At 35.4% G+C, this 12,335-nt stretch overlaps 2 protein-coding genes, 1 long non-coding RNA gene and 1 pseudogene across 5 annotated transcripts; 3 read left to right on the top strand and 1 right to left on the bottom strand.

The window, feature by feature from the left end:
* Window positions 1-1,359: 1,359 nt before the first annotated feature.
* LOC146941457 (uncharacterized) lies at window positions 1,360-4,792 on the top strand (annotated as a pseudogene). Its single transcript, XR_015032393.1, has 4 exons — window positions 1,360-1,883; window positions 2,028-2,965; window positions 3,180-3,654; window positions 4,347-4,792. The product of XR_015032393.1 is annotated as an uncharacterized LOC146941457 (transcript).
* Window positions 1,652-2,401, top strand: LOC146941458 (eukaryotic translation initiation factor 3 subunit G-like). Its single transcript, XM_085749958.1, has 2 exons — window positions 1,652-1,883; window positions 2,028-2,401. The coding sequence occupies exons 1-2, from the start codon at window positions 1,652-1,654 to the stop codon at window positions 2,399-2,401; spliced, it is 606 nt and encodes a 201-aa protein (XP_085606084.1).
* Window positions 4,793-5,962: 1,170 nt separating the features above from the next.
* On the bottom strand, window positions 5,963-9,361 carry LOC146941456 (uncharacterized). 2 transcript variants are annotated; one of them, XR_015032391.1, is made up of 3 exons: window positions 8,609-9,361; window positions 6,443-6,592; window positions 5,963-6,301 (listed from the first exon to the last, which is right to left on the bottom strand). It is a non-coding gene; the product is annotated as an uncharacterized LOC146941456 (long non-coding RNA). The 2 variants fall into 2 exon arrangements; XR_015032392.1 differs by having other exon boundaries at window positions 8,635-9,361.
* A 234-nt stretch (window positions 9,362-9,595) lies between these two features.
* Window positions 9,596-12,120, top strand: LOC146941455 (uncharacterized). The gene is made up of 2 exons (XM_085755239.1): window positions 9,596-9,797; window positions 11,640-12,120. The coding sequence occupies exons 1-2, from the start codon at window positions 9,623-9,625 to the stop codon at window positions 12,017-12,019; spliced, it is 555 nt and encodes a 184-aa protein (XP_085611365.1). The 5' UTR covers window positions 9,596-9,622; the 3' UTR covers window positions 12,020-12,120.
* Window positions 12,121-12,335: the final 215 nt, after the last annotated feature.

The raw sequence follows: 12,335 nt of genomic DNA, 5'->3' as shown, positions 1-12,335 counted from the left end.
TAGAAGCTAAAAAACAACATAAAATACGGCATATCAAGGCACAAGGTGTACAACCAACACTTAAAACCCAATTCAAAGAAAAGTAGAATGTCACAATGTTCGAGCCTCTCGTTGACAAAAATTCCATTTTGAGAACGAGTAGACGACAAACCCTTGAAGAAAGAGAGAATCTTTGCGAGCTCCCCTACTACATCAAGTTATCATATCCCCAAAAAGTTGAAGAGAGAAGAATCTACTACACTAATCGGAGGTGGCATTTAGGGTGGGTGAGGGAAAGAGTTTCCCATCATGGGAAAATAATTTCTAACCATTAGATCTAATGAGGAACACATTCTTATCCTATTCTCTCAACACTAGATTTTTTCTGCATTATCTTCTACCATCATGCTCTCTCTTCCATGCTCACTCACCCACCATCAACATCAAGCCAATCGACTGCTGTCCAAACTCTATCTCCTTAGTTAATTCAGAAGCTCTCTCCAGCACTTTATCTTCTTCCCTTCATCCATTTCCTTCCCACCCAGATCTATATTTTTTTAGTTGGATTATGAAATTCTAAGTTGGATGCAGGTTTGCGTTGGAGTTGGTTTATGGCAATGGCAAACAGAAGACATAGTAATTTGAACAATGATGAATCAATTATATGAGGAATATAATTAAAAGATAGCAATCTCATTTCTGCATGGTCTCACATAAAAAAATTAATTTGATCTGTTATGAAAAGGGTTTTCAAGAATTTGCTTTATGTGATTCCAGATTAAGAAGTTCCCAATAGCTAACTGGTTTCATTTTTTAGACATATTTCCTTTATCAAGATCTGATTTTCTTAATTTGAGTTGTTTGATTTTAATTTGGTTTCTGAATTATAGGTGATGAAGAGTTTTTAATTTCTGTAATTATTGAATATTAATTTTGTGAGTTGAAGATTGAATGTGAAATGGGCATTGAAGGAGAGAGTGGTGGAAGATGATGAAAAAATATTCTAGTATTGATGGTGCACAATAAGACAGTGTTCTTTACTTGATCTAATGGCTAAAATTAACTGATCCATGGTGGGAAAATCTTTCCCTCACCCACCCTAAATGCCACCCTAATCGGAAGTTGTAGTGCAATATTTTAAGGACGGTTGCCTCGAAGAGTTTTCAATTCTATTGGAAGCTGTCCATAAAAGAAGCTCCGTATGGTCGTGGTGAAGACATTAACTCCTTAGTGAAAGAAAACTTAAGGAGGCTTAAAATTCCAACAAGTTGAGAGTAGAAGAAAACTTGGTGGAGGCTTAAAATTCCACAGAAAGTCAAGGTGTTCCTTTAGAGGGCAGCTAGAGAGTGTATATTCCCAACAGATTTTGAGTGAAGTTGGAAAATGTTGACGACTTATTATCTTTTTTTCTTCTTATTTCCATCTAGTAGATTCATTAAGAAGCCCAAATACCGAATCACACACACATATATATATATATATATATATATATATATATATATATATATATATATATATATATATCCTTCCTTCGTAAAACAAAACAAGGTTATGCGTTCAATTCAATTCAATTTCACAACAAACGCACGCAGGCACAATAACAAAAAACTAGGGTTCCAAAATAACCCAATAAATCCTCCGATCGAATCGAAGTTAAGAAAAGCTTTGAAAGATGGCTGCGATTGAGAGAGAACTGGTGAACTCACGGTGTGGAGACGGTCGTGATCTCGACCGGCCTGACGAAAATGCAATCGAGAAGTTTAAGGGCGGCGACGTCTCCTCTGAACCCAAATCTCCTCCTCCTCCTACCAAACCACGCGCATTGTTTTTTTCCGAATGGTTGTTGCTCAACAGCGACATCGACAGCAGCGACACTGCCAGCGACAGCGACAGCGACGGCGAACGTGAGGATCTCGCGCTTTCCCCTTTTTTCCTATTATCTTCAATTTTTAATATGCGTTTTAAATTTCTAGGATTCCTAAGCAAATTTCAATGAATTGAATTTCATGTCTATCAATTAATCTCATTTTACCTGTTTGTATCCACAGGTCACCGACTTCGGGGTGCAAAACTTTGTCCTTATCATACTTGTGAACCCGAGTACAAACCTACAGTCAAGATTGGGAGTTTTTGCGTACCTGACTTTATGGAAGCTTTTGTGGAGAAGATGATTGCATCCTATCTTGACAACACTAATTCTGTTCTGGTAACCGACCTCTCGGTCTACATCAGTAGTAACTCTGATTTGGCTGATCTCTGCCGTCCTTATGGAAATGTGACCAGTGCCGATCTTGCTATTGATCAAGAGTCTGGCTATACTGGGTGCTTTGGCTTTGTTACCTTTGCCACCAGGGACGATGCTCAGAATGCTATTAACAATCTCGATGGAGTTCAATGGCTCACCCCAAAAACGACCTCCTAAGTATTGCCTACCTATCACTTTTCAAGAGGGTGTAATGTTCTAAGGAAAAGATTTTGTTACTCTTAACAATTTAGTTTAACCAATGTGTAACTTCCTGTTAATGTTTTCTTACTTCCTCTTGCTATAGTTTTACATTTATTTATTTTAATAATGCAGATTAATAGAAACGTAATGGAATGTTTACAGAGTACCATGTAAGAGGAATTCCGTGCCATTTAAAGAGTACTGTACCATGTAACTCAAAACCCTTTCACCTACTTGAGAAATGGTTCAAAAAAAGTCAAAACGACAAAGAAAATGTATTTTGTTCCTAATTAGAGATGGTACTGATAAAAGTGTATGATAGAAAATACCCCACATTTGGATCACCAAACATTCAACTGTTAGACATTGTCACTACTCTTGCATTGCATCGCATCTCTCTCATGGTGGTGGTTAAAAACACCATTCGTTGTCTTTCTAGAGCATAGAAATCATTCATCAAAATTTGGTTTCGACGTAAAAAATCATCATCATCTACTGATTGATGATAATAATCCACAACGCCACAACCAAACTCAACAAGTATATTTTTTGTTATATGAAATTGTACATACACCATCATCTATTGATTTTAACAAAACATGTTCAATGTGTCATTATTAAACAACAAATATTATCATTATTTGTTTCATTTCACGTCCAATTTTAAGAATGACCATTTTTATAGAAATTTGATGCACGAATACATAATGAAAATCTAAACAAAGTCCTGAAAGTGATCTTTATGATTCATCAGGAACCTGTTGTGGATGACAAATCGAGTAATAACGCGAATGGAATTCATAACATGTGATTGAATGGAGATGCATCAAGAGAAGATGATCTAATGATGAGTTCAATATTAGGATGTTGTTTATGTAGGCATAGAAGCTTAAACATTTCACGTTTAGCTTCTACGTCAAGAAACAACACAATCAATAGCAGAAAGAGGAACAAACACAAGACAAGCAGGAGCGTGGGAAGCTCTAATAATTTTTATTCCACCCCTTCTTCATTAAATAGCAGTACCAGTGGCAATTTGACAATGCCTCCTCATATGCAGTCAAGAAATGGTAGCTGTCGGAGAAGTGGAACTCCAATAATGTATTCTAATTCATCCGGGGGTTAAAACCTCCACCAATTGAGAAAAAAATTGAATGTACCCTTGATGAGTTGTGTCATGGTTGCAAGATAATGGTCATGATTACAAGAGATGTCCTCACAGATACCAGGTTCGGATATATCCATCCTCATCATTTGATTAATTGATCATTAATGTTACTTATTAATCGTTATTTTTGATTTGGTAGAAATACATTTTTAGTTATTTTTGCTTTTGATCCGTCAAAAATTTCGTCTCATAGTTGGTTTTTATGCATGAACTTGGATTCTATATAGATGTCCTGCAGCTGTATCGACCATGAGATTTAGAGCGGTCCTTACAGCTGCTGCAATATACTACATTTGTAGAGAATCCAATTTTAAGGAGTAGTGATATATGTACAACCATTTGAGACAACTTTGATGACAACTTTCATTTTCTCTCTTCTCATTGGTCCAAAACAATAAAGAGAGAAAAAGGAAGAGAGAGGATAAGAATATAATGTGAGTATGAGAGAGAAAGTTGTCAAAAAGTTGTAATAAAGTGGTTGTACAAATATCATTTCTCAATTTTAAGTGTTTGATGGTTGCAAGTAAGGATTCTGACACCAAAGATTCGGTAGCTTTTGTATATAAGCTCTCCAATTGACGGGGTTAGCTACAAGACTATAAATATATTTCAAGGGACTAAAAACACATTTAACCTTTATATTTTTTAGAGCGTGAGACATGTGTGGATGTATATGTAATTTAACCCGAAAGGGAGAGAGAAACACATGATTTAAGAATATGTTTTTGATGTTTAATTTGTTTTATCATGCAGGGGTGTAGTTCAAGAGGAGGAACTATTAACAATAAATGTACAACCTGGATGGAAGAAAGGAACAAAGATTAAATTTGAAGGAAAAGGGAATGAGAGACCTAATTATGCATACTCAGAAGACATAATATTTTATATAACTGAGAAAAGACATCAATTATTTAGAAGAGAAGGGGATGGCTTGAAATTATGTGTAGAAATTCCCTTACTTAAGGCACTTACAGGATGTACAATATCAGTTCCATTGTTGGGTGGAGAGCATATGAATTTGACATTAGATGAGATCATATACCTGGCTATCAGAAGATTATCACTGACCAAGGTATGCCAATCTCAACAGAACCAGGGAAGAGAGGAAACTTAAGAATTAAATTTTTTGTTGAGTTTCCAACACATCTCACAATAATCAAAGATCTGATGTTTTTGGTAGTTAACAGAATTCTTGTTAGTTAATTGAAAGCATTTTTGATTTGTGATGCCCTCTTTATTGTTGAATAGAGTAAACGTCTCAACCTTTAGAGCATCATAAACCACAAAAGTAAAACAACGCTTTCTAGTTAGGAAAGTAAAAAATTTATGTTGAAACCAATTTTTTATAAAAGGTCTGCAACCGTGATATGAAGCGCAGCGTTTTTTTTTATGGTTCCACCACCACAACATGACTGATGTATAACGTGCATTGGCCAAATTTAACTGCAATACCACGTTATTTCAAGGATCGCAACGCGACTGCGACTTCAAATATAATGCGGTATATAGCTTTGTTCTTTATACCACGTTGTCTTTATATATTGGTTTATCTGATAAGTAGGACTAAGAACTACTTGCATCTGAAAAGACATGTCACAACACTACCCATCATATATCAACAACCAATTTGCTTTTACAAAGCACAAGCCTCTCTTAATAAGCCTCTCTTAATTGTAAATGTAATTAATCTGGAAATCCATATATGATGCGTAAAGTTTCAATCTGTTCCCATATTTTATTAGTTTGTGCGAAAAATCTACACTGCTAGAATTTCTAATTAAGATATTCATACGTTATTTTGAATTTGTAACAACGGAATGGGTCAATTTAAGGGAACTCACTCGAATTTTTTTTATAGGTGATTGCCCATCTCCCCTCTTATATGCTAAAAAAATTATCGAAAACTTTCGGTAAGATTTCACATTTTAAGGGGGTTGGATGAGCAATCTCACCATTTTAAATTAAACAAGCCAACTATGGTTTCTGATTGCAAGATACTGAATGTCCTCTCCCCTTGCTACCCCCTCCTTAATATAACTTTGTTTACATTCCAATTTCCAACAGATTTGCCACATAAGCAAATTGTAACCAATTCTCTATGTGGCCAATTTGTTGGTCTAAAGCTCACACACAGTACCTAACATTTCAATTATTTTTATGGTCGTGTGATAAACAAGGTCAGTTGTGAAGAGTTTATCAAGTTGTAATGGGGATAGATACTAAGTTAGCCTTAGACTGGTCTTGGACACTAACCCATTCTTAATAGCTAAGCTGAACTTGATCCGATTCACTGTCAGTGGGAATTATCCCAAAATACGATCATCCACCTCACATGACACGAAAATAAATTCTAGTAACAAATGACAACATAAAAGCAACAACTGCAAATATATTGGGGAAAGAATGTTACAAGTTATGGAGAATGGAAGAGACATTTACAGAGGTAAGTTTATTGACACTGTAATTGCAATCGTAGAACTCTAAACAAAACTTAAACCAAGCTCTTTTCAAGTAGTACCAACGCGAAGCCTGCATCATTGCTCGCTGCAACCAACTTAAAATCTCGGGCAAAATGACCTGTAAAGACTTGAACTATTGTCTGGTTCTCTTGGCTTTTGTTAGACTATGTTCTTGTTCCTATGCTCTTTTACTAAGCAGCTGCTTTTATTAAAATGACAGATTTGTTTTCCTTTCATGGTGTGTAACCCCTGGAAAAAGGGAAGCAGCAAGGAAATCAAAAACAGAAAAGTATTTGCAGAGGAGAAATGAAAGGAAGAAGACCAATCCATCTAGACTACCTTGTAGTCTTAAATCAATCTCCTTATGTTCTTTACTCGTCAAATACTTACCATAAACACATCCTGATTAAAGCACCAAATGAAGAGTTAGTTACCACAAGAAGCTCGAAGTAAATGCACTTGCCTCTTTTTGGGAAGAGGCATTAGATCACCTTCAGTTTCTTTACAGGCTTCTCTCCTCCTATGTTGACTGCATTATCCCTGAACATAAGCACAAGAAATATAAAAATTATGTGTACTCCATAATCAATCATGCGTGCTTGAAGAATTGCACATCCAGGAAATGTGTATGTCAGTTTCATGCAGTGGCCGTGAAATAAAAGAAGCTTATCAGTTGGTTCATTGCAGCTTATTAGTATTAAAAATTGATGTATTGCATACTTGCTTCACAGCTTTAAAAAAACATGGTTCAGAATAATATATATCTACCATCATATCATCTGTATGATAGAGAAAGGAAAAAAAAAACATAACTGCTTTCTAATTGTCACTCCCGCAGAAAAAAAATTAAAGAATATCAAGGACATACTGGCAGAGAAAACTAGGCACTAGGCACAAGTGCACAACTCAATACCAGCTGGCAGAAAACTAGCTTGCTTTCAAATTTACATCAAAACAACATATGGAATCAAATGAAAATTTCCTAAAAGTCTTTGATGAGAAGGAGCTGTAAAATGGTAATATTAAAACAAGCTGACCACCAATAACAGATTCACATATGTATACAGTATACTGGCGTTAGAGTAGCACATTGAATTGAAATAACTCTTGAAGCACAAGGAAATTTCATGCTGAACCGCAACTAAGTGTGTGTTAAAACTCATGTAAAAAGTATATGAAGAGAATAATATTCCCTGGCACTAAATACAATAAGGAACAAATAATGATAAAGTTATGAAAAGTGATCGATTGCCTCATAATGGTCGTGTGTGGATAACTTGTACCATTCAGATTTACAATGACTAGTAGAGAAGGAGTAAGATGTGTCTCAGAGTATCATTACTTTGAGAAGCATAGGGGTTTATTTTCAAAATGCAGTGAGAAACACGTACATAACACTATAACACAGTCTTCTAGCAGTAAAATCAATCATCATGATATCACATTCTTCCATTCCTTCGTGTTATTTTTGGCCGTCAGACGGTGTTTAACCAACAGCTGTAGTATATCACTAATGGAATTTAACATCATGCTTATATTCTAGAAAGAGGACAGTGCAAGTGATAGTAACATATCTCCAAGTTAACTCCAACAAAAGAGAATTAGGATTATCACATAAAAGGGAATTGGAGACCAAAAGCACCACAACACAATAACTTCGACCCACAGTCCATTTATAGTAAGATATGTATTCTTTATTGTATTTTCTTGTGCTACTAATTAAGTAGCCGAAGGAGGATGTAAGCTCGTATAAAATGCTGAACATGGCTTCCTTAAAAGAATCACTAACTTAATTTGGTAACACCGTCCTTATAAACATTTTATTCAACACCACATGCCTCAATATACTAAAAGCTATTGGAACATACAACAAGGTATGCTTCTAAGCATTACATAAAATTAAACTTGACATTTCTTTTAGTGTAAAACAAGAAAAGTTATCATAACCAACATGATTTATTAGACTTTAATAACATACAAAATCTACACTGAGCACACAAAGTGCTTGAAAGCAATTATTATGTTATGAATATGAACAAGCTAAAGGAACCAGATATGAATCTGTAATGAAAATAATTGTCATTTTACAGCAATAAAAAGTAAAGTTATAGACTTAGGCCTCGTAAGAAAAATAGTGAGATTCCACTCTGATGAAAGTGATCATAATAAACTGCAAGGAAACTAAAGATTGTCCCACATTGCACTAACAGTTTCAAATCTATTGTTCACCAAAATGCTATCAAGTCAATGTTAACCTGAGATGGCAAATCAATCCTAAATTAACAATTAAAAAAAGCATTTTCTTAGAATTGATTTTGAGAAGCTGAACCAAACATGTTGGAATTGCTAGTTTTCACTTCTGAAGTTGCCAGAATTGCTTTTGAAGGATGTGGAAGCTGAACCAAACATATACTTAAACCATTAAACGTCATCCTTGAATCAATTTGCTTTTGTATTACAAGTATGATAAAGGACCTATTTATAGCCTAGAACCTTAGATGAGGCATTAAACTCGGATTACAAGACAATAAAGGACAAATTCGAAGAGTTAGTAACCTCTTTTTTCTGTCTGCATAACTTACACGGTCGTGTTTGTGAGGAGCACAACCGTGCTCCCTTGAAACCTCTTCACATTCTACTGGCAAAAGGTGGCGCACGGTCGTGCGGTTTAGTTCGACATTGCTGGGCACAACCTCAGCAGGGGGCAACACGACCTAGTGCAATGATGAGCACGACCGCGGTGATTTAAAAATGTCTTTTTCTTGATTTTTCTTCTCTTTCTTGGCTCTTTATCCATGCTTTTGATCTAAGTACATTGTTCTTCATTATTTTGACTCTGAAAACAAAACAAAAACTTTGAAGTAAAATAGCTCTGAAACAGGATGAAAATAAACTAATTTTTATTGAATTTAGAAGCTAAAAAACAACATAAATTACGACATATCAAGGTGCAAGGTGTACAACCAACACTTAAAACCCAATTCAAAGAGAAGTAGAATGCCCCAATGTTCGAGCCTCTTGTTGACAAGGATTCCATTTTGAGAACGAGTAGACGACAAATTCTTGAAGAAAGAGAGAATCTTTGCGAGCTCCCCTGCTACATCAAGTTATTATATCCCCAAAAATTGAAGAGAGAAGAATCTGGGGAGAAGTTTCACATGTACGCGTTCTAATATTAATCCAGTTTGTTTTTTTTTTTTAACTAAGCATTGCCACGTGCCAGCGCCTTATTGGGACAAAGGCACATGCCTTTTCCAGGTTAAAGGCACTGAAGTGCCCCTAGTTAGAGAGTGTATTCCCAACAGATTTTGAGTGAAGTTGGGAAGTGTTGATGACTTATTATCTTTTTTTCTTCTTGTTATATACATCTAGTAGATTCATTAAAAAGCCCAAATAGGCAAATACCGAATCACATCCTTCCTTCGTAAAACAAAACAAGGTTATTCATTCATTCCATTCAATTCCACAACAAACGCACGAACGCACGCAGGCACAATAACAAAAAACTAGGGTTCCAAAATAACCCAATAAATCCTCCGATCGAATCGAAGTTAAGAAAAGCTTTGAAAGATGGCGGCGATTGAGAATGATTTCGATTTGCTGAACCTTCCACACCGGCCTGACGACGACGTCTCCTCTGAACCCAAATCTCCTCCTCCTCCCAAACCCGAATGGTGTTATTCCGAATGGTGGTTGCTCGACAGCAACAGCGACACTGCCAGCGACAGCGACAGCGACGGCGAACGTGAGGATCTCGCTTTACCCTTTTTCCTATTACATTCAATTTTTAATAGAGCAAATAGTCACTTTAGTCCCTGACTTTGCATCACGCTGTCACATAGGTCTCTGACTCAGGATTAAATACAAACAAGTCCCTGACTCTACACTTCCGTTATCAATTTAGTCCCTGCTGTTAAAAAAACTGTTAAGTGATGATGTGGCACGCTGACAAGGAGTATGTCGTGCCATTTACTGTCAGTTAGGTCCCTGAATCGAAAATTAATATCCTCAATTTACTGTTAGGTCCCTAACTGTGTATACTTACTGTCAGTTAGGTCCCTGACAGTAAACACCAAATTTCACTAAGATCTTTGACAAGTTGTTAGTTTAACATGCTACTTACTGACAACACTAATATAATATATCTGTGCTAAATACCAAAATATTATTATAACACTTATAAAAATGATTCCATTGTTTAATAACAAATGTTTCCATAAACATAACTATTAATCAAAAATAATAGTTTAACCATTAATATTTCTATGAAATAAGCATAGAATAAGCAAGCACTAATAAGTAGTTAAGGATTAATAAGCATAGGATAAAAAGTAACATGCTTTTTTTTTAGAACAAGTACTGGAGGTAATAATACTAAAATCTCATTTCTTGGTATGTAGACTCACTTAAATCAAATAAGCATTAATAGCAAACTTAAATATAGAACTCAGTGAAGACACTGCTCTATAACTATCTTAAAGATAAAATCCCTTATATTTCTATGAAATCCAATATAGTTTAAGGGATATACAATTTGTTTTTTTAACTGCAATTGACTTTGTTTTAGTACTTTACAAGTCCTGCATGTGTCTGATATTGTTAGTCTAAACTATGGAATCATTATAAGCACAACTATGTGTCCGAGGCCAACTATGTGATGTTTGTTAGTTTATTTATGTACCGAAATTGCTAAATTATAAGCACAATTATGGTGCAATATTTTGTTTAATATTTTGCTGAATCATTATGTAATGACTTGTTGAATTATATGCCTAAATATGGTGCAATCTTTTGATTACTCCATGGTTGACATTAATGACTTAATAGTTATGTTATGGAAACATTTGTTATTAAACTATGAAATCATTTTTATAAGTGTTATAATAATATTTTGGTATTTAGCACATATACCTTAGTGTTGTCAGTAAGTAGCATGTTAAACTAACAACTTGACAAGGATGTTAGTGAAATTTTGTGTTTACTGTCAAGGACCTAACTGACAGTAAGTATCCACAGTTAGCGACCTAACAGTAAGTTGAGGATATTGATTTTCGATTCAGGGACCTAACTGACAGTAAGTATACACAGTCAGGGATCTAATAGTAAATTGAGAATATTGATTTTCGATTCAGGGACCAAAGTGACCATTTTTTACTTTCACTTTAGTCCCTGTGACACGTCATACTCCTTGTCAGCATGTCACATCATCACTTAACAGTTTTTTTTAACGGCAGGGACTAAAGTGATAACGGAAGTGTAGAGTCAGGGACTTATTTGTATTTAATCTTGAGTCAGGGACCTATGTGACAGCGAGGTGCAGAGTCAGGGACTAAAGTGACTATTTGCTCATTTTTAATATCATTATTATTATTGAAAACTCGTTAAAGATGGTTTCGATCCCACCGAAATTGACATCACGGGACGGTTCTAAGCCAACACAACCAAACCAGTCCAACAATATAATGAATTGAATTTCACTATTATTAACTCTAACAAAGTTATTAATTGAATATCCGATGCATCAGACTACAATGAATTGAATTTCATGTCTATCAATTAATCTCATTTTACCTGTTTGTATCCACAGGTCACCGACTTCGGGGTCAAAAACCTTGTTGTGAATGTATTACTGCTTATGAACCCGAGTACAAACCTACAGTCAAGATTGGGAGTTTTTGCGTACCTGACTTTATGGAAGCTTTTGTGGAGAAGATGATTGCATCCTATCTTGACAACACTAATTCTGTTCTGGTAACCGACCTCTCGGTCTACGTCAGTAGTAACTCTGATTTGGCTGATCTCTGCCGTCCTTATGGAAATGTGACCAGTGCCGATCTTGCTATTGATCAAGAGTCTGGCTATACTGGGTGCTTTGGCTTTGTTACCTTTGCCACCAGGGACGATGCTCAGAATGCTATTAACAATCTCGATGGAGTTCAATGGCTCACCCCAAAAACGACCTCCTAAGTATTGCCTACCTATCACTTTTCAAGAGGGTGTAATGTTCTAAGGAAAAGATTTTGTTACTCTTAACAATTTAGTTTAACCAATGTGTAACTTCCTGTTAATGTTTTCTTACTTCCTCTTGCTATAGTTTTACATTAGAGAAAGAGCAATGATATTCTAACAACCAAAAATCAACAACTTTTGTGACAACCACCAATTTTCAAAAGAAAAGTAGATAGTGACACGGAAACCAAAGCAATAGAGAGAAAAAGTAAAAAGATAATGTGAGTATGAGAGATAAAGTTGTCACATAGGTTGTCACAAAATGGTTGTTAAA

This window comes from Medicago sativa, chromosome 3, assembly GCF_051527215.1.
Source record: "Medicago sativa cultivar Bolivia chromosome 3, Bolivia_mono, whole genome shotgun sequence".
In the NCBI taxonomy this organism is placed as follows: Eukaryota; Viridiplantae; Streptophyta; class Magnoliopsida; order Fabales; family Fabaceae; genus Medicago; species Medicago sativa.
This window is presented reverse-complemented; position numbering and strand designations above follow the sequence as displayed.